A 23,418-nucleotide genomic window follows, 5' to 3' on the forward strand; every position below is an offset into this window, starting at 1 on the left:
TCATAAGAGCACCACAAAAGCGATTTGATTGTTTGAAAGAACCTGTAATACATTACAAAATCAATACCAGATCAGTAGCTGAGGCGATACATTTTTAAATTATTATGGGCTCTCCTCAGGGCTCTCTCTACATCCTGGAGTCATTATAACTATAGTCTGTATTATGTAACTATAATCTATCCATTCGGGATTTATACATTCTATTATTTTATTTTAAGTGAACTCTAAAACCATTATAACCTCCTTGGGGATGTGCAGTATATACTGATATATTTATGCCTTCATAACAGAAGTATATAATCTAAAATTATGATGACCATATTCAATTAAAATGATGAGGTCATAGTGTTTTCGGAATGTGGAGCTTCTGATGGAGCAATAATGTATGTAGAAGTCAGTGATATTAGAACTCAAATACCCCTTAATGCTGGAATACTCTACACAATTTTTTGTCCTGATTTTCTCCCGACTTACAGCTTGGATAAGTAAACGCTAATTGCCTTAAATCAGAGCCAGTCTGCAGATTTGATTTAACAGATTTCATAGAAAATTGCATTTAGTATGATGCTCATAGTCTCCAACTTAGCTTTATCTTAAGACCATGATTCGACCTACAGTAGTTGAAGGATTTCAAAAATGTTTGATATTTTCTGTCAATTTTAGAACATGTTGTAACAAATTAGCTCAAAGTGAGATGTACATAATTAATCATAATGGGTTAATATTAACTACATTCATCTTCAGGAATTACTTGTAGCATTATATCATCAATAGTACAGTAAAATGATTTGTTCGTCCGCAGGGCAGACAGTCTTAATCCTTTATTGACTCTAAGTAAAATTATTTCTCTGGCCACTAAAAGTTATTTTACTACATACATTGCTACATACATTAAAGTGACCTCGTACTGTGAGCTGGGAACACAGACAACCAGGCGTGAATACATCTTGGTTTGCCTAAGCTAAATTTTTCTACTATTTTAGCCTAAAATGCATCATACTATTTGTACCATAGTTTCGGTTAACAGATAACCAGTTCATCACGCCATTCATAAAATATGCAAATCAGGTGTCATTGAGACAAATAAACACTTTCCCGCTGAAACTATATGCCTTGTTATTGGTCAATCCAATCAAAAGGGCTGTTACCGGGAAACCAGATAAAATCTCCTCCACACTCAAAAAGTGGGGCTTTTTTCTTAACTTGTGATTCCCGTGGAGACATCCATTCACCTTGGACACCTCGCGACTCCCATTCGGGGGATAGTCCGATCTTCTGGCAGTTTTTAGCAACTTTGTTGATTCACTTCGAAGCAGTCAACCCATGGATGAAATTAAGAAGATTTCACTCCTAACAGGATTCAACAGGAATCTACGCATTATACATGCACCAGGACACTTTACTCAGCAACTAGAAATCCAATGCAAGTAAACGCTTGTTTTCTATTTAGATGCGCTTCTAGGCTTTGACCCCTTTTAATTAAGGTGATGAGATTCTTTGATGGTTCTTAACAGGTTATGATTTAGTTTATGAGAAAATGCTGCCATGACTCTCCACTCTCTTGCGCGCTCGCTCGCTCTCTCTATCTGCAGTGCGCTCGCTCGCTCTCTCTCTTTCTCCCTCTCTGCAGTGTTCTCTCTCTCTCTCTCTCTTTCTCTCCATGCCTTCCTTGCATTCGCATCTATGTTTAATGTGTGTATGTTTATGTCTGATGTTGCATGTTCCCCTGTAGTGTAGTTTAATAAGGTACCAAGAAAGATATGCAAGAAAGATAGAAACATAGAGATACATTCTTATGCTTGATTATAGGCACATAGAGGTCAACTAACATGACTAGAGAATCATAACTATGCTAATATGAGCTGGGAAACATACAAACACACAGGAATATATTGTATACATTTGGAATGGTTTATATCCTTAGTTAAATGCAAGAAGGTGTGTGTGTGTGTGTGTGTGTGTGTGTGTGTGTGTGAGAGGGAGAGAGAATGTGTGAGAGAATGTGAGTTGGCTGCTCAGCCAGGCCAATTGGCACATCCATATTTCCTTCTTATCGCCCTTTAAATTTAAAAACTGTCCGGATTTATACTTTGAACTTTATTGAATGGATTACATGTAAAAGTGTCCCTGCTCTAAATAAAACCTGTTGCTTGTACGTGGACTTAAGTCAAGGTTCAAATCAATTAAATTCAATTCAGTTCAATTCAAGTTTATTTGTATAGTGCTTTTTACAATACAAATCGTTACAAAGCAACTTTACAGAAAATTATGTTTCTACAATATTTAGTAATAACTTATAAGTGGTGACTGTCAGTTTGTGCACGTTTGACAGGATTTGTAGAAACATTCATACAAGATGTAGTCAACCAGATGATGAACATTATTAATATTATTAATAATTAATAATTATTATATGATGCAGTCAAACTTGTAGCAATATTTGTTAGTTTCTGTTGTTGATTCAGGATTAGCATCATCTGAGGTCCTCTGAGGGTCAGCATCATCTCTTCTCAGGTGTTCTGGATCCAGACTGGAGCTTGTGTAAATCCTAGTTATCCCGTGGCAAAACAGAGAAATAAATAGAGACATCATTAGCATAGCTGCTGATCCAAAAAAAAACTAAAATTAGTTTAACCCAAGCTAATGAATAAAAATGCACATTTGATCAGATGCAACTAGACTATTCGAATGCTTGGCAAAAGAGATGTGTTTTTAATCTAGATTTAAACAGAGAGAGTGTGTCTGAACCCCGAACATTATCAGGAAGGCTATTCCAGAGTTTGGGAGCCAAATGTGAGAAGGCTCTACCTCATTTAGTGGACTTTGCTATCCTAGGAACTACCAAAAGTCCAGTGTTTTGTGACCTTAGGGTGCGTGATGGGTTGTAGTGTGGTAGAAGGCTAGTTAGGTACATATAGGTAAGTAATGATAATTTGTAACTGATACGGAGCTTAATAGGTAGCCAGTGCAGAGACTGTAAAATTGGGGTAATATGATCATATTTTCTTGACCTCGTAAGGCTCTAGCTGCTGCATTTTGGACGACCTGTAGCTTGTTTATTGACGAAGCAGGACAACCTAGAAGTGCATTACAAAAGTCCAATCTAGAGGTCATGAATGCATGAACTAGCTTTTCTGCATCAGAAACAGACAACATGTTTCGTAGCTTGGCAATGTTTCTAAGATGGAAGAATGCAGTTTTTGTGACATGGGAAATATGATTTTCAAATGACAAGTTGCTGTCTAATATAACACCCAGATTTCTGACTGTAGAGGAAGTTACAGTACATCCGTCTAGTTGCAGATTGTAATCTACAAGATTCTGTGTAGTGTTTTTTGGTTCAATAATTAATATCTCTGTCTTATCTGAATTTAATTGGAGAAAATTATTGGTCATCCAATCATTTACATTTTTAACACACTCTGTTAGCTTAGATAATTGAGAAGTTGCATCTGGTCTCATTGAGATATATAGCTGAGTATCATCAGCATAACAGTGGAAGCTAATTCCGTATTTTCTAATAATATTACCAAGGGGCAACATGTATATTAAAAATAGAAGGGGACCAGCATCTTAGAGCCTGCCCTTGAATACCTGTAAGGTTGACTTGTGACTTCATGCAGAAACATCACTTCTGATTGATCTGACTGTTGAGTCAATAAATCTGCTCTTAAAGTGACTCCATCTAGTTAAGTTATTTATCACTGCTGTGGTTATCCTTGCTCAATACTGAAGTGCTTCCTCAGTTGCATAACAAATATCTAAATTGTTAAGCATGTAGCTCTTTGCATGTTAAATACCAGAAAGAAAAGGTTTAGTAAGGGCTATACTTGTGCTCGACTTACCTGCCCTCCATGGCTTGTTTCACAGTGTGCCAATGTTATTTACATCTCTATGACAGTTCCATTAGGCTGGCAGTGCCCTCTGGTGAAGCTCTGTGAAGGGGCTTTTGAACAGGGTGAAATTACCTCTCCCCGGGAGTAAGAGCTACCTGAAAGAGCAGGGCCTTCTCCTATTAAAAAGCAAATTATGACTGATATAGAATATTAGTGCTGGCCTGGAGGCCTATTAAGAATTACTGAATGGTGTGTAATTCTGTTTGGGAGAGATATCCGCCCCTCAGTCCAGATACTCAATTAAATTAGAGACTAGCAGTCCACACCCGCACACCTCTGTGAGAGGAAATGGTTAGATGATGGAAGATTACCACTACACACTCTTGACCACATTTTGTCCTACAGTGAAAAGTCTTCATCAAATGCAGCATTTTTTGGGGGGAATCTAATTCCAGATAGACTGCCAGTCTTTGTTAGTGGTGGGGATTTTTCACTGGTTCTCACCGGTAACATCACTGAAACAATCACTCGGCATATTTGTTTAACAAAACTGATTACCTCAGAAATGAAACATGTGACTCTTTATGATCCAGTCATTGAATCAGTCATTCATCGGATTAGTTCATCACTGCTGATTCATCCAGGAAAATTAGTCATTGAATCATTCATTTAATGACAATGATTCGTTCAGGCACGCCACTACTGTGTGTTGCTCAGAGACGTGAAGCAGTTAAAGGGATACTCCTCTGAAATTACTCAGATGAATGTGACCTCCTTTCCTCAGCTGAACACAAATATTTTTAAAAACCATCGTTTCTGGCTGATGGTTTATATCTTAAAACGTTTAAAAGATGATGATTCATCAGCTGGGGTCAAATAGATTATTTTTTTCTGCTTTATGTGGTTTTTGACGCATCAACATTGAAGGTTCAAGTCACTTGCATTATATGGACTCACAGAAATTGATTATTTTTCTAAAAATGTTTCTTTGTGAAAGAACAAGGGAGTCACATACATCAGAGATGGCATGAAGGGTTTATTGAACTTGTGTATTGTTTATGAACTGTTATAAAATTTATCACACATCCACATGGATCTGATTACCCGTGGCTAACAACACTTTTGCTTATGGGTAACACTTTATAATAACTGCATGCTATTAATCATTAGTTAAGCATTAGGAAACAGTTAATTCATCATTTATAAAGAATTAATAGACATTTATACGCAGTTTATAAATACAGATATAAATGTTTATACCTGATTTAAAAGCATATCTATTATGTATTTAATAATTGTTTTATTCATACTTTATTAATGATCAATTTATCATTTCTAAATTAAGTATAGCATTATTTACACACCAGTTATTAAGGAGTTGTCAGTGGTTCATAAGATCACTTAGAAATTGTAACTAAATGATTAATAAACTATTTAAATGTGCATTCATACATCTTTTTATTCAGACATATAGTAATAGTTACTTATAGTGTTAATAAATGGTTTATTAACATGTATTTCTACTGTAATTCAGGATTAATTCAGATTTGCATAACACCACCCAAATGTTCACGCAAAGAAAGAAGGTGTAACGTTTTTTTCTGGCTGTTGCCATTGGCGACCATGTCGTGGAGATGCTGTTTCGTTGTGAAACTACTTTGTTTGTTCTTCCAAAAGAGGACACAACTAGAAATCAGTGGTTAAGTTGTATTTGCAACACTGTTCTAGAACAATTCAACACAAATATTCAGATGTGTGCAGCGCATTTTATGGAGAATTGTTTGCTGATCTTGGGAGATGATCTTTACAAGGCATAACTAGTCCTCACTTTAGATGAGCTCACATAAATAGTTAACTGACCACTACTAAATGCTTTATAACTACCGAATTTACTACATTTCTTGTGATCTTATGAATCACTGGCTACTCCTAAATAACTGGTTTGTAAATAATGCTATATTTCATTGGGAAATTATAAATTGATCATGAATAAAGTATGAAAATACAATTATTAAACACATTATAGGTATGCTTTTAAATCAAGAATAAAGTATATATATCTGTATTTATAAACTGCTTATTACTGTCTACTAATGCTTTATAAATTATGAATTATCTGTTTAATAATTCTTAATTAATGATTAATAGTTTGCAGTTATTATAAAGTGTTACCTGCTTATGTGACATTGCTTTGCTTAAAAATATTATTTAGCCCCTTTTTTGGAAGAGCTTTCATTTTTAGACCTCGTTTTCAGTGTTCTATGTTCTGTAGTGTTTTGTATGATATCTGTGAATTTGGAGTGTTTTGAAGGAGGAGGAGGTCTTGCAGATGCTAAGGCACTGAAGCTGAACAGAGCTCTCCATCACCGCCTGCCTCTCTGCTGGCCTTCATTCATCTGTGCCAGAAATGAGCAGGAGCAGAATCACTCTTCAGATCAGAAGAGACGAGCCTCCAGTCACATCATAATGTGCATTTATCACCACTGGCACATTGAAGCCTGCCCTATTACTATCTCAGGCCTCTCTGTCTTCACAGTTAAAGCAATATGGCTAAAAAAAATATGTGCGTAGAGGAAGCAAAATGTGTGTGTGTGTGTATGTGGACTGGCATAGGATCATTATGCTGTGGAGGGACTGGGCTACCTAGGCATTTCCACATGCCACGTTTGGGAACGTGCCAGTTTATTCTACATACACATATATGGACTCTAACATGGAGTCCACCGCTATGCTGTTCTTTGATGTCTTCAGGACTTTGGAATGAGGAGCTATTAGCGCAGTGGGTGTAAGTTCAAGCCCGTTGCTACAGAATGGCAGTGTGTTTGTGTGGCTGTGCCTGTGTCTCTGTGGGACTGGCAGGGAGGGGCTGTGGCATGTGACTCATGCCAGGGCTGCTATGGCCACAGATGGCACCTGGGAACTTAGTGCTCAGGGCATGTATATGAGGTGCTCACCTGTGGAGCCCGTCAAGTGCAACTTCCGCAGAACAGAAAAAAAAAAAAAACAAAAAAAACACGCATATCCCAGAAATACACACCCTGCAATGTGTTCATGATTCGAAACACATCACAAATCATAAACTGTGCTAATATATATATATATATATATATATATATGAAGAGTTCAGATGCAAAAGCCTCTAAGTGCCACCTGAAATTTTCATGTAAAATTAGGATTATTATCAAGCTCCTATGCTTATGTTGCGTCATTTTACTTTAATTGCACTGCGCAGGTCCTTTTCCAGGCTATTGAAGTAAAATAACTGAACATAAATATAAGAGCCTGATAAAAATCCTAATTTTAGATGAAAATTTCAGATGGCACTTAGAGGCTTTTGCATCTGAACTCTTCATATATATATATATATATATATATATATATATATATATATATATATATATATATATATATATATATATATATATATATATATATATATATATATATATATATATATGGTTTTTATGGTTAATATGGTTTTTAAAAATAAGAAACATGATTAATAAGTGATGAAGGACATCAGCATATTAGAATGATTTCTGAAGAATCATGTGATGTGATGCTAAAGACTGGAGGAATGGCATCACAGGAATAAATCACATTTTAAAAATATATTTAAATATAATTTTAATAAGCAAATTAAAATATAATGATTTTATATGTTGCATTTATTTTAAAGATTTTAATAGAAAATTATTTTAAAGATTGTGTGTGGAATGACTGAGACTGTATACTATATTCCTGTTGTCTGCAGGTGCTTTGTTCATGGGGAGGGGGAACTGGCTTCATTAGACCAAGGTGCAAAAACAACTGATGCTTATTTTTGTTCTTAGGAAGAAGAATAGTGAAAATAAAAACCTTAAAGCAAATACGGGCTGTTTATTGTTTATGAATATGGATAGATGAGATGAGACTCAGTCATGACTGGGCTGTGACATTTGTATAGCCTGATTAATGAATTATTGTCAGTTGAGGTGGCATCTCAGTAAGTGTGTGCGGAGGGGTCCCTGAGGCGCTGGGCTCCTTAACAGGGGAAGCATGGTGGGGGAAAACAGTTCTCACCTTGTTCTGAGGAAAGTGAACCGCTTTATGTAACACTCACACGGAGGGATATAGAAAGCCCTAACAGATCTCTGCACTATTACCTTCTTATCATTCAGAAAAAAAAAAACTTTTCATATCTTTTCCTGTGATATATCTGTGATATAGGGCATGTGTTAACATTTTGAATGTGCTTTTATTTTGATAGCATCTCTTGCACACGCTTGCACATGAAGGATTCTCGATCAGAGTCATTATGTATGTATGAGGAGCAGGGGAACATGCCACTGAGGGTAACCATGGTAACAACAGAGGTCTTATTCATATCGATTACAGGTGACTCTGCAGGTGTTGTGAACTTTTAAATGAGCACAACTGTATCAGACTGAAGAGTAGAGGTCTTCATGGAAATTGAATCCTAAAATTGGTCTTTAAATCAAACTTTGAGACCTGATCCAGCGTGACTTGTCGAAATCAATCAGTCTTTCAATTACTTTTCAAGTCAGCATGAAAGTAAGATTCAATCTGGCTTGTTTTCTAAATGCTTGTTATTGATCTTGTTGTGAACAATTCATGCATGCATGTTTCTTCTGGTGAAATGTCAGAATTTATCTCTGATGATGTTTGCTAGATTGTTTCAAAAACTGAGTTTACTTAAACCCTGCACCTTTCTTACAATCAACTTCAAGTTTACATTCAGACCCACCCACCATTTTAAGACGAGTTACCTTTCATACGTACAGTATTTAGTTTTACATACTGTGATTTAACTCAAAAATGGAGTGCAAAGACAAAAACAAAATGGCAAACTAAAATGTTTCTTTATAAAATGATAAAATTTATTTTCTGATATTATTTTTCACGAATTACAAATGTCAGTCTGAGCTAAGTAACAAACATTTGGCAGTTAATAAGTAACAATATAATTAGTGATGTAGTCTTCACTGGATGCAGTAAACTGATTCCTCATTTTATTTTTGACATGCTGACACAAAGTCATGTCTGAGGTGCAGACACGGTGTCAGCTTAGTTTGTCAGTACAGTCAGTAATGTAGGAGATTGAAATGTTAGTATCTTTTTGCAGATCAATTTACGGCTGTGCGGTGGTGGCTGTTGAATGGTGATTTAACGCTACGTTGTCACCTAGTTGAAGAGACACAATGCTAAGTAAATAAACCACAATGTCCCCATCTTTACTCTCACAATGAGCTTATCATAAATGTTTGCTACATTAGTAGGGCCTAATGATTTCCAAAATGCAGAAAACAATAACGCGAAATCCAGTTATAAAAACGGAATTTACACTGTAAAAAATATACTGTAGAATTCACAGGATTTTACTGGCAAAAAAGTTGCCAATAAAATCATGTAAAAATGATTTTAATTGCTGTAAAATAGATTACAGTACATTACTGCAAAGCAAATTACAGTTAATTGCTGTATGTGAAATACAATAATTTGTAGTATTTTTTACAGTAACATTTAATTAAACTTGCAGTTTATTTTACAACAATATTTTGTAATTTCACTAAAGTACAGTATTTACCTGGCAACAAAAGTTGCCAATAAAATCCTGTGAATATATTTTACAGAATTTATTTTGTAATTTAATTAAATTACAGTATTTAACTGGAAAATAAAGTTGCCAATAAAATCCTGTAAATGCTGCTAAATCCAATATAATGTTGTAATAATTTAACAATGAAACTCATTTAAAGAATAATTTTAACAGTAAACTATAAAATACTGATATATATGCATTACCATGAGCTCTATCTTAATACATTTACAAATGAATAAAATCCAAGTCAATTATGTTGCAAATAAGTATTTATTTTCAACTGTCAGAAAGACACTGCAAGGCTTTTAATGGTTAAATAAAAATTTCAGTCTTTCAACAGTCAAAGGCAATTTAATAAATACATACTGAAAGTCCATCAACTTTCTGAGATGAGCACATACATGAAGGTTGTCCCTCTTCTCTGAGACCTTTCCACTTGTTTTTCCTCTATGTATCCGTCTTATATCCAAATGAGTGTTGTGATTCCAAGAAAACATCTGCACATGAAAACAAGTAGAAGCATCAGGATAAAGTTAAGTATTGAATGAAACTAGCTCAATAAAATAAATGTCAAAATGCCATTTACACAATACAGTCAGCATTTAATAGTATTTAAAGCATTACTCCACCCCAAAATGAAAATCTTGTCATTAATCACTTTACCCCCATGTTGTTCGAAACGCGTAAAAGCTTTATTCGTCTTCAGAACACAATTTAAAATATTTTGGATGCAACCGGGAGGATAGTGGTTGTCCCATTGACTGCAAAGTAAATGCCACTGTCAAGGCCCAGAAAAGTATGAAAGACATCATCAGAATAATCCATCAGTGGTTCAACCGTAATGTAATGAAGCGACAACAGTACTTTTTGTATGCAAAGAAAATAAAAATAACGACTTTATCCAACATTTCGTCTCCTCTGCGTCAGCGTAGCGCCATTTTGGAGAGTGTCTGCTGGACACAAACTGCACACGCTGTTCTGTGTCAGCTGGGTCACAGTGATACACTTTCTATGTTTATCTATGCTTTGATTTGAACGAAAACAGCGTATCTGTGTGGTGTGGCTGACATAAAAAAAATAATGACAAATAACGGCAGTCAGTGGCACTGTCTCAAACCTCCCGGTTTTCATCCAAAATATCTTAAATTGTGTTCCGAAGATGAAAGAAGCTTTTACGGGTTTGGAACGGCATGGGGGTCAGTGATTAATGATTACATTTTTCATTATTGGAGTAAACCTTTAAACTAAATAAGTAACATTTATCGCAAATAAAATTACTCAAGACAAACATGTAACCTTTGAAAAAATGAAAGTGTGCAAAAGATGCCTGCTCCTGGGATGCCAGACTAAAGTTGTAATGTGCCGTTAAGCTTGTTTTGATGTTGAATGAAGCGTTAATATAATCAGATTCAGTCTTGCATTTCGATGCTTCCTTAGGGTTTTTTTTTTTTTTTTTTACTCACTCAAATTTGAATCAGGCTTACTTGTCCAGTCGGGCATATAAAGATGCCTTTCACTTAAAAATGGCTCAGACGAGCTTTAATGTTCCGTACAACTGCAGAATATACACAATTACTCATGTACATACTAATTATAGTAAGGCGTCACGTCAATATGGGACAGTTGAACACATATGAATAACAAATGAAATTTCACATATATTGCTGTTTGTCAGTTATTTAGACATATAGTAGTTACAATGACAGTCGTTCTCATTGGGCTTTATGATAAAAGTTAGGTAAACACTACTTTAAATGCTCTCAATAAGAAAATGTAACTTCTAAAAATAAAAAAAAATTGGTTAACTATGCTATGATAGCAATTACATGTTTACTGCACATAATTTACCAAGACAACTTGTCTAAATGTTATGATAAGAGGATATTGTGACATAATATAGCTTATACATTAACTTAAATATAAAAGGATATACTTCTTTAAGATATTTTCCTTAAGATATTTTCTTTATATTTCTTTTAAGATATTTTCTTTAAGTATAATTAAGTGAACTTACCTGGAATTATGAATAAAGCCTCTAATCTTCAACCGTTCTCACGCTGCTCCAGTCGGCTGAGTTTCAGATCTGAATGATGTGCGCACAATCCCATAATGCCACACTACAGTAAGTTAGTGTAAAAAGCAGGAACTACAGTGACAACACCTGCTTCTTGTAAATTGAATTACAGTTGACGTGGAAATATACTGTTAACAACTGTAAAACCTTTTTTGACCCATAATGCATTGCGAATTACAGCCGCATCTTGTAAAATGTTTAAACAGTAATATTCTGTAAAATTTTCTGTAGAAACTACAGCAATTGTTTACAGTGTTCTGTATAATGCAGAATTTCATGGAATTTGTCTTATTGTAGATGAATAAATAAAAAACAGGTCAGTAGACTCAGTACAAACACACACACACATACATACATTTATAGATTATATAATAGTAACTCAGATTATATAGTGGTAACCTTTTCCTTGAGTTTTTTAATGTATGTGGTTATATAATTTCTTAAATGATGGAAATACTCTGCTTCAACAATTATAAGTCAGTGTTAAGATATATTAATTCATTCAAAGGCTACTCAGACTATATATTTGATAATTTATTATTATTATTATTATTATTCAGAAATGTGTTTAATACATTAATTGCAGTACTACTGAATCCAAAAAGAATGTGAGGCCAAGACTGCAGAATTGAGTGAATTACACATTACAAGGTGGCCTTTTTTATCTTAGTGTATATTAAAGTGAGCTGAAGTGGACTCAGAAGTTGCTGTTTGGCTTTGTGTATCTATGTGAATCAATTTCATAATTTAACACAATATAAGGTACAAAGACTGTGTAATGCATTTTGTATACAGTCCAAGAAATGTGGTCATTGGCCTTCATTGCCAAGTTCAGAAACAGAGCCTGCCAAAGTGTGTAATTCTTAGACACAATTCAGTGGTACTAAAGTATATCTTTGCAGTATTTTCAGAGATGTGTCCCAGAGCATTGTGGGTTTATGAGAATTCAGCCAAGCTTATAAATACTGGTTGACCTGCTTATGGTGGCAGTGTAAAGTGTCCAGGAATGGAGTCCTGTTTGCTGTGATCTCCAACTGTGGCAAAATGTACTGATATTTTGCATTTTGCATTCATGTGTCTTGTAAATATGACTTAATATATACAATTGCTGGTCATATAATTAGAATATCATCAAAAAGTTGGTTTATTTCACAAATTCCATTCAAAAAGTGAATACACTCAATACTTAGTTGGGGCTCCTTTTGCCTGAATTACTGCAGCAATGCGGCATGGCATGGAGTCGATCACTCTGTGGCACTGCTCAGGTGTTATGAGAGCCCAGGTTGCTCTGATAGTGGCTTTCAGCTCTTCTGAATTGTTGGGTCTGGCATATCACATCTTCCTCTTCACAATACCCCATAAATTTTCTATGAGGTTAATGTCAGGCGAGTTTGCTGGCTAATTAAAAACAGGGATACCTTGGTCCTTAAACCAGGTACTGGTAGTTTTGGAACTGTATGCAGGTGCCAAGTCCTTTTGGCAAATTAAATCTGCATCTCCATAAATTTGGTCAGCAGCAGGAAGCATGAAGTGCTCTAAAAATTCCTGGTATACGGCTGTGTTGACCATGGACCTCAGAAAACACAGTGGACCAACACCAGCAGATGATGTGGAAAGCCAAACCATCACTGACTGTGGAAACTTTACACTGGACCTCAAGCAACATGGATTGTGTGTCTCTCCTCTGTTCCTCCAGACTCTGGGACCCTGGTTTCCAAAGGAAATGCAAAATGTACTTTCATCAGAGGACATAACTTTGGACCACTCAGCAGCAGTCTAGTCCTTTTTGAAGTGAGACACTTCTGATGCTGTCTGTTGTTAAGTAGCTTGACACAAGGAATGTGACAGCTGAAACCCATGTCTTGCATACGTCTGTGTGTAGTGGTTCTTGAAGCACTTACTCCAGCTGCAGTCCATTCTTTGTGAATCTCCCCCACATTTTTGAAAGGGTTTTGTTTCACAATCCTCTCCAGGGTGCGGTTAACCCTATTGCTTGTAAACTTTTTTTCTACCACATATTTTCCTTCCCTTAACCTCTCTATTAATGTGCTTGGACACTTTTTTCTACCACAACTTTTCCTTCCCTTCACCTCTCTATTATTGTGTTTGAACACAGAGCTCTGTGAACAGCCAGCCTCTTTTGCAATGACCTTTTGTGTCTAGCCCTCCTTGTACAAGGTGTCAATGGTCGTCTTTTGGACAACTGTGAAGTCAGCAGTCTTCCACATGATTGTTTAGCCTACAGAACTAGACTGAGAGACCCTTTAAAGGCCTTTGCAGTTGTTTTGAGTTAATTAGCTGATTAGAGTGTGGCACCAGGTGTCTTCAATATTGAACCTTTTCACAATATTCAAATTTTCTGAGATACTGAATTTGGGATTTTCCTTAGTTGTCAGTTATAATCATCAAAATGAAAAGAAATAAACATTTGAAATATTTCAGTCTGTGTGTAATAATTGAATATAATAAATAAATGAAAAAATAAATAAAGTGTTACTACGCACATGTCGTATTAATTCAAATACAAAAATAAGACGAGTAAAGAAAATGCTGTATTATTAAAATAATCACCCTTTACTTCAATATATGAACAGTATGTTAACAGGTTAAATTCTATTTATTTATTCAATTAAGTTTATTTGTATAGCGCTTTTTATGATACAAATAATTGCAAAGCAACTTTAATGAAAGTTAAGTTTCTACAATATTTAGTAGTAGCTTATCAGTGGTGACTGTCAGTTTATGAGCATATGACAGGAATTAAGATTTTTTTTTATATATATATATATAAAAGACATAGTCAACAGTATTAACAGCAATTATTATATGATCCAATCACACTTGTAGCGATATTTGTTAGTTCTGTACGTTGTTTCAGGGTTAGCATCATCTGAGGTCCTCGGAGGGTCAGCATAATCTCTTCACATGTGTTCTGGTTCCAGACTGGAGCTTACGTGGCAAAACAGAGAAACAAATAGAGACATAATTAGCATAGCTGCAGATCCAACCAAGAAAAAAAGTTAATTAGTTAACAAGCTAAAGAATAATAATGCATATTTGATCAGATACAACTGCAGTCACAAATTATGAGAAACATTATTTGAATGCTTGGCGAAAGAGATGTGTTTTTAATCTAGATTTAAACCGAGAGAGTGTGTCTGAACCCCGAACATTATCAGGAAGGCTATTCCAGAGTTCAGGAGCCAAATGTGAAAAAGCTCTACCTCCTTTAGTGGACTTTTTGACAAAAGTCCAGAGTTTTGTGGCCTTAGGGACCGTGATGGATTGTAACGTGGTATAAGGCTAGTTAGGTACACAGGAGCTAAACCATTTAGGGCCTTATAGGTAAGTAATGATAATTTGTAACTGATACGGAACTTAATAGGTAGCCAGTGCAGAGACTGTAAAATTGGGGTAATATGATCATATTTTCTTGACCTGGTAAGAACTCTAGCTTCTGCATTTTGGACTACCTGTAGCTTGTTTATTGAAGAAGCAGGACAACCACCTAGAAGTGCATTACAATAGTCCTGTCTAGAGTTCATGAATGCATGAATTAGCCTTTCTGCAACAGAAACAGGTAATGTTTTGTAGCTTGGCAATGTTTCTTACATGAAAGAATGCTGCTTTTGTAACATATGTAACATATGAAATATGGTTTTTTGAGCTCTCCTTGGAGTAGCTGCGAGCACTACACAATAGGGGTGGTGTTAGCACAGTGGATAAGACACACGTCTGTGGTATGGGAGACCCGTGTTCGAATCCACTGTGAGACACCAATATGTCCATGAGCAAGACGCTTAACTCCTAGTTGCTCCAGAGGCGTGCGACCTCTGACATATATAGCAATTGTAAGTCGCTTTGGATAAAAGTGTCAGCTAAATGAATTAAAAAAAAAAAAAAAAACAATACTGCCACCTAGGAGCTCAACCAAGTACTGGTGCTGGAGTATTTACATGTGGTGTTATCATAAGAGAACTGTTCATTTTAAATATTGCGGTTATCCCTAATACCGATAAGTGTTGTCACGGTACCAAATTTTCAGTATTAGGTACCGATACCAGTGAAAATCCACGGTTCTCGGTACCAATTTCGGTACCAAAGCAAAATAAAAAAATATGCTAATAAAAAAAAAAAACTGCACTTTTTATAACTAAAAATAAAACCAATTTCATTATTTATACTTATTTACAAATGTGTTTAAAGTTTTTCTACAAGTAATATAATTATGAAAACAGTAAACAAGTTCCAACCAAATTTAATTTGTCTTTTAATTAATGAAATTTAAACATTAAATAAAGGAGATTTGCTATTAAAATTAAAAAATGGAAGAAATATTGTGTGATTTTTTTTTTTATTATTATTTTTTTTTTCAACAGTAGTAGCATTATCACATACATTCTACTAAATAATAGTAATATGTCTAGCACAATGCCTTTATGTAAAAATTTACTTTTATTTTGACACGCTACTTTTATTTTGACACTGGTTTTACTCAAATGAAATGGTAAAATGCTTGTGAAGTGTCTCAGAACAGTTCTGGTGATGTTGTTTATGTATTGATGTCCTCATTGAGACGGCAGATGCTGAAATTACTGCGTGCTTCAGTCTGTGTAGTAAACAAACCCGCATGTCTCTGCCATTCATTCGTTCACACAGAGACGCGCAGAACATGCAGGATTCATATTTCAATTTAACTTAACTTTTGTGGCTTAACATTTACAGATACTGGTCCATATGGAGATTTGATTATGCTAACTTTGACAAATTCCGTGACTGTCCATATTAAAATATAAGTTTCATTTTCATGACTGGATTTTGAGATTCCGTCTGCGTTTTCTGCCTCGTGGAAATCATAGTGCTGTATGCACCAAGAAACGGGTTTACCGGGTCCTTGGTACCACTGGTACTTAAAGAAACCTGGTACTGTCACATTTTTATTTTTTGGTACCGACTTGGTACCGAAGTAACGGGGCTTTTGACAACACTAATATAATACAGATATATCGTCACACTCTAAATGAACATGATATTGATAATTGTTGGTTTGAATATCACGATTATCGCCACCCCTATAATATCGTGACACCCCTAATACATATATTATAGATGCACAATAAATATGGATGGACGTGCATGATTTCACGTGCAGCAGCATTTTATACACAGATCCATTGTTCACTGACAAGCTGCGCAAAACCACAATCATATTTTGCACATGTTTTGCGCAGGTTGTCAGTGAACAACAGCTCTGTGTAGTAAATGCTGCTCCACATGAAATCACGCACATGTAGATATTTACCGCTGATTACAGAACCGGCTTTACTGACAAGATGTGCATTAAGTATCGGGCGATATTTATCGTGCATCCCAAATATATATATTTGTTTCTTATTTGGAGGAATGGAGTTCCATTTAAAGCTCTAGGCAGATGTAAAAAAAAAAAAAAAAACGCTCTTGGTTAAGACTCACTGAAACATTTTGTTACTTAAAAATGTCTTGATTACTCTGCTACACTAAAATTTATCTACTTTAGTTTACTTTATACATTTTGAGGCCATTTATAATTATTTAGTTAGACTAAGTGCATTGTAACCCTTGAATTTTTTTTCTAGTATTCACCAGATAATAATCAATGCAACAAATGTATCTGTTACAATCTATTTTTGGTTGATAACTTCAACTGCTATCAGCAGTCTCTAAACTTAGCCAACTATAGATGCAGAGGCAAAAATAAAGAATGACCGTCAAGCTCCACAGATGTTATTCAGAGTTCACATGAAGAGGCGTTTCTCGTGTTCACCACATGATGTGGTATGATTTCCATCATGACATGAGAAGAGAAACACAGAGACAGAGAAACTTTAAGAGAAGGAGAATGAAAATAGATTGATTTCATCTGAACCACTTCATCAGGATTTACCTGCTCCTAGGTCCCAGTCATGCTTAGCCATTTTCCCTGGTATCATCACCTCTTCCAGTTGAGCAGGTGGTGTGTTAATTAGCTCTCATCATCTTACTGAAGCCTGACGGAGGAGGAGAGGAAGTAGATCGTTGAGTCTATGGGAGATACAGCTGCTGCTGCTATTATATCAGTTTATTATAAACAAAGAATTGTACAAGCAGCAGAAATAATTTTGTTTCAAGTCCACAAATGGCAACTTAATGAACAGTTCCTTGAGAGAGTGACCCATAAGATGCCCGCCAGAATCCATGTAACACCAGGTAGTGTTTAAATATTTTAAATAAATATTTGGTTTCCAGTCAGTTCTGTAAAAATTTGTAAGTGTTCAGATTGTGTACAAAATAAAAACTGTTCAAAAGTTGTTGTTTTTAAGAATATATATATATATATATATATATATATATATATATATATATATATATTATACTCTACAAAGCTACATTTATTTGATCAAAAAGGAATAATTGTGAAATAACATTACAGTTTAAAATAACTGTATTCTATTTGGATATGGTTTACAGGGTCATTTATTCCTGTGATGGTAAAGCTGGGTTTTCCTCAGGTATTCCTCCAGTCTTCAGTGTTGACCTGTTTTTCAGGATTCTTTGATTAATAGATAGTTCAAAAGAACAACATTAATTTGAAACGGAAATATTTTGTACCATTCCAAATGGATTTACTGTAATTTTCAAAACATTTAATGCATCCTTGTTAAATAACAATATTAATTTCTAAAATAATGATAAAAAAAAAAAATAAAAAAAACGTACTTACCCATCTGCGCGTCTTTTGTAGACAAAGATGTGTCTATAACAGAGATCTTTGTGCCAACCACAAAGCCCTCTCTCTGTGTTTATCTCTCATGTGTAAGCCTGGAGTGGCGGCTTAAACCAATTCTACCGTCCCGTTTCCGCTCTCACTGACAGTTTGATATGGTTAACCATACCAAGACTCAATTACGCTGCTGCTATTTGCTCTTACTCTTTCTAAAACTCTGTGCCCTGTTCATGCTGAGGTCAGAGGCATAAGACTGCTTCACTTTCCTGAAAGTGCCCATGGACCAGGTTAATGTAGCTCACCTCACACACACACACACACACACACACAGACAGACAGACAACTCACCTTCACACAAACAAGTAGGCCATTTCACTCTCTTTCTCTCTCGTTTTGTTTGCTCTTCTCTTGGATGGACACATCAGGCTTTAAATCGGATGTGCTTCACTGGAGCTTTGTTTGCCGTGCAGCAGGATATCGCACAGAGAATGTGAAATTGGCAATTTGGTGTGATGGGAAGAAACAAAAAGAGAATCAAATGTCAGTAATACTTAGTGTGAGATTCTTGCATCCAGCATACAAAAATATTCTCACTATATAAAAATACAGGTTTCAGAAACATAATTCATAACACTGTCATATAAACTCATAATATACTCATAAATCTGACACTTCTGGTACATTTGCTAACATGAAGTGTAAAATGGCTTGAAATATATATATATATATATATATATATATTTTCTTGGCTACATATTTAAAGCTATAAAGGGACATTTGTTTTTATTACTTTATTAAATATTATATAATATTTATTTTTACTGTAGGCTGCAAGGGGATGGGTGGGGAATGCACATAAAATCTAAAGAAAAAATATGTTACCCTAACATTGTTTAATTAATAATTTTTGTGTCATATCATTGTTTGAATGTTCTTGGTGTATCATTGCCGCCGCTGAGTGCGAAGACACTGAAGCATAGCTTGACCTTTCATAACAAATCATAAGATTAATCAAAATATTTTGCTCTATTGACATTAAGTTTAACTTTTTTTCTGTATATTTCATACAGTGTATTTTAAATATATTTTCCATGTAATATTTGAATCGTGTTTGTGTATTTATCATAATGTCAGTAAAAAAAGCCAAATGTCTAATCTGGAAACAACAAGTGAAACAACAGTAGTATTCCAATGTACTATAAAGATATTTACAAATTAGCAAGGAGATCATCATCTTGGAGGTTCTTGTCATAAACTGCCCTCTAGTGGTTCTAAAATGTATCCTACAATGTTTACAGTACGTGATATGTGGTTCCCTAAAGAGGTTGACCCTCCAATATTTAGCCGTAGATTGTTGTACTGATAACAAATACATTATGAAATATTGATTTTTTTTTATTTTTTTAACCAGATGTATATAACCATATATATATTTTTTATGTATTTTCTTTCAGTTACGATGAATGTGTGGGACAAGGGACGCAGATATATGTTCCTACGGATGATCCGCCCCCCTACTCCCTCACAGACCCATGCCGGGAGCATCCCGCCCCACGCCGTCACAGAGAGATGGAGGATCTGCTCGCTGGGGCTTCTTGGGTGTCAGCAAGTGGCTCTTCCCATTACCCAGCCAGACTACAGGACTTCAGGCACCAGCCAGTCGCCTCCATCTCTTTGTCAGCCTTACCTTTCGATGAGGCGCCCCCATATGAGGCAGTAGTGAGTGAACAAAACCAGCCCCTTCCTCTGATGCCCCTGGATCTGCTCAAACACACTACAGCGGACAGCAGTCCACAGGACAGTGTTTCTCACAGGATCTTGTAATCCTGTCCTCTCCGGCATGCTCATGCATCACCTGTACCAAACCAGCTTTGAGAGGGATTCAATTTGTGTGGCTGGGGTCTCCTGAGTCAAGAGCTGAAACAGACACCTGCTGAAGCCCACAGTTACCTCTGACTTCAGCCGACACAGATACTGTACCTCATGTTTTATGTGACACTGCGGGAGCCACCACAAGAGCACAGGGCTATCCATCACTTTTTTGAGCAACACCTCACCTTGTCTTTTGCTTATGGTATAATTAGATGGCAATGTGTGGTAGACTGATATTCTGAATTCAAGCATCACAGCTAATTTCAACCACCGTGGAAATGTTCCCTTCTGGATGCCCGGAAAGAGCAGACAGCTCCTCAATAAACCTGGGACCATAATAGACAAAATTTTCATAGGAATAGAAATGTAGGTTTCTTTTTGAAAATGTGTTCCTGACTTAATAGAAATTTGAATGTCATCAGAAAATCAATGTGCTTTTAATCCATACTTTTTTTACCCTTGATTTCATTTCTTTGCTCCTCTACATCAGTGGTTCTCAACCAGAGGGCCAGGGCTCATTAGGGGCCTAAACCAAACCTCCTGAAAGTCTTAAAATCATTGAAATTTAGTTATATTAATATCATCTTAATGGAATAGTTCACCCTGAAAACAGATTTGGAGAAATTTAGCATCACGTCGCTTGCTCACCAATGGATCCTCTGAAGTGAATGGGTGCTGTCAGAATGAGAGTCCAAACAGCAAACTTCAGATCCATTGGAGAGCAAGTGATGTAATGCTACATTTCTCCACATTTAGGATGGCCTTATGGCAGGGGTGTCTAAACCTGTTCCTGGAGGGCCACTGTCCTGTAGTTTAGCTCCAACTCTAATCGAACACACCTTGGAGTCAAAACTGTTTTTCTGAACCACTGTTTTACATCTATTTCCCAGATCACTGTGATTTATTTATATTTCCTTCTGTTTGTAGAGACAGCTGTTTTCCTAAAGTCTCAAACGCATCTGGAGATCCTATTAGGAGAACAGCAGATGTGTGAGAAGTGATATCAATGCATATGACAATACAAGCTATAATTAGAAAGGGCTGTAGGGAACACTTTGCCAAAGGGTGTAAAACAATGTCCCATTGTTCTCCTGAACTGCATTGATGCTGTGTACATTATAACATAACATAAGAGCTGAGACTGGTGTCCAAGCAGCTCAACTGCACAGCCTTTGTAGGGCTGACGTCAATGTGAAGTAAAACATAAGATAGTTATTGCTGGACACCTTGTGCTTCCTAAACATTTATGTATCAGATTTGTTTCTTTTTTTGCTCTAACATTGCCCACTTCATTCATCTGAACACAAAGGCTTCCCACATGCATGTTTCTAATACACAACGTGCCTATTAATCACCATGATGACTGTTAGATCAACATGCTGAAGTGAAGAAACTTTCATTTCAAAAGATGTGTGTGTGTGTGTGTGTGTATATATATGTATACACACACACACACACACATTTAAAACCTGCCCAGAAATGACACTGCATGACACCTCACCTCTATTCTCACAACTTCCCACGAATCACAAAAGTATATACTTATAGAAAAGGGTCTGTACGGGATTTTTCCAATTAAATTTGATGCATGAATGCGTTTCTTGTGTAGCTCAAAGAAGAAATGATTATTAAATGGCCCATTCTTTATTGATGTCAACTTTGGACTTACATATTCTATACATTTTTGACTTCCACTAATGTTTAGTAAGAAAGTTGATACTCATCAACTATGAAGAAAGGCAACTTTTTTCTATAACAACAGATCTGAAGTAGCATTACAAGATTATTTTGTAGATGTCGAGCGCATCTCGGTCTGCTCATATAGCTCTGTAAAAGCGTGAGCTGTATCACCTTAGATGAAGAAATGGTCCAGATGTTCTGTGATGTAATGAGTAGAGGTGTATTAGCTGTTGCCAGCGGACTGTAATAATAATACTGTGTCTGTAAACCTTTGACTTTAATTGAATAGTTCACCCAAATCTGAAAATTAGAAGAAATCGTACCCTCATGCCATCCAAGATGTAGACAGAGTTTGCTTCTTCATCGGAACAGATGTGGAGAAATTTAACATCATGTCACTTGCTCATCAATGGATCCTCTGCAGTGAATGGGTGCCGTCAGAATGAGAGTCTGATGAAACAGCTGATAAACACATCACAATAATCAATAAGTAATCAACATGACTCCAGTCTGTCAATTAACATAGTGAAAAGCTGCATGTTTGGACAAATCCATCAAGGCATTTTAACTTTAAACTGTCGCTTCTGGCCGAAATAATGTATAATCCATAACAACGCTGAAAAAGTATATACCTTGATGTCCTTTCACATCAAAATGCACTGACATATTTGCTTAGACCTGTTTTGGTTCGTTTCCACTTGTAAATGGTGCAGACTTCCCTGAAATCATATGGATAGAAGACTCGTGTTTTAGTCAGAAGGAACAGATTGAAGTTAAAAAACGTTTTGATGGATTTTGTTTAGTCCAAACATACAGCTTTTTGCTTCACGAGATCATTAATCAATCAGCTGGAGTCGTGTGGATGCTGAATATGTCTGAATGGTGAAATTCTTCAAATTTGTTCGGATATGAAGTAACACCCTCAGGCCATTCAAGATACAGGTGAATTTGAGCAGATTTTCATTTTTGGGTAAACTTTTCCTTTAAGTCACACTTTTTAGCAAGGATGTATCAATTCTGTATGCACATACAGATGGAATGAACACACAAAGAACTTAAAAGAATATATTTAAAAAAAAACATCCCTAATGATGATCTATTTCCCATTGGTCGCATAGTATTTCTCTTCTTTCGTTTTTAGGGTTTTGTGTATTTTAGCTGCATCTAGTGAGCTGATGTTCAGGAAAATCACTGGCTTACATTTGTGCGCTAAACTATTTTGATTAGTTTCATTAGACCACGTGGATGTGTTTCTTACACCAGAATAGCACCTTAGCTTCCAGGCCCATTGTAAATGTCACATCTCAAATGTGTTCTTTCTCTGTCACTATGTTGTGGTTGGTTGTCCGAAGTGATAATCTTGTTTCATAGAGCTGCAGATATTAATGTGCGTTTTGTATTAAAGTCTTTATTCCTTTACCACTGTATCATCTAAATAAATAAAAACACAAGACTTCTATCTGTTGAGATGTCCATCTTTCAATGCTTTCTGGGATAATCCAATGTTTTGTTAAAACCAGACTAATAGTAAATTAAGGAAAAGAGCAATGAAAGATTTTGTTGTGCTCAGTTGGCAAGTTTCAGAGAATGTTGTGCAGTTTAGGAACAGATG

The 23,418-nt window shown here is 35.8% G+C and overlaps 1 protein-coding gene across 2 annotated transcripts in view; it reads left to right on the forward strand.

Moving 5' to 3' along the window:
- LOC113051573 (protein BEAN1-like) overlaps positions 1 to 23,247 on the forward strand; it is a 55,487-nt gene extending 32,240 nt beyond the window's left edge. For both annotated transcript variants that reach the window (XM_026215462.1, XM_026215463.1), the window contains exon 6: positions 19,709 to 23,247. In XM_026215462.1, coding sequence (XP_026071247.1) covers positions 19,709 to 20,078 — 370 coding nt within the window. In that variant the 3' untranslated portion in view covers positions 20,079 to 23,247. The remainder of the gene's footprint in view (positions 1 to 19,708) is intronic.
- Positions 23,248 to 23,418: the final 171 nt, after the last annotated feature.

Source organism: Carassius auratus, chromosome 32 (genome assembly GCF_003368295.1).
Source record: "Carassius auratus strain Wakin chromosome 32, ASM336829v1, whole genome shotgun sequence".
NCBI classification, from domain to species: domain Eukaryota; kingdom Metazoa; phylum Chordata; class Actinopteri; order Cypriniformes; family Cyprinidae; genus Carassius; species Carassius auratus.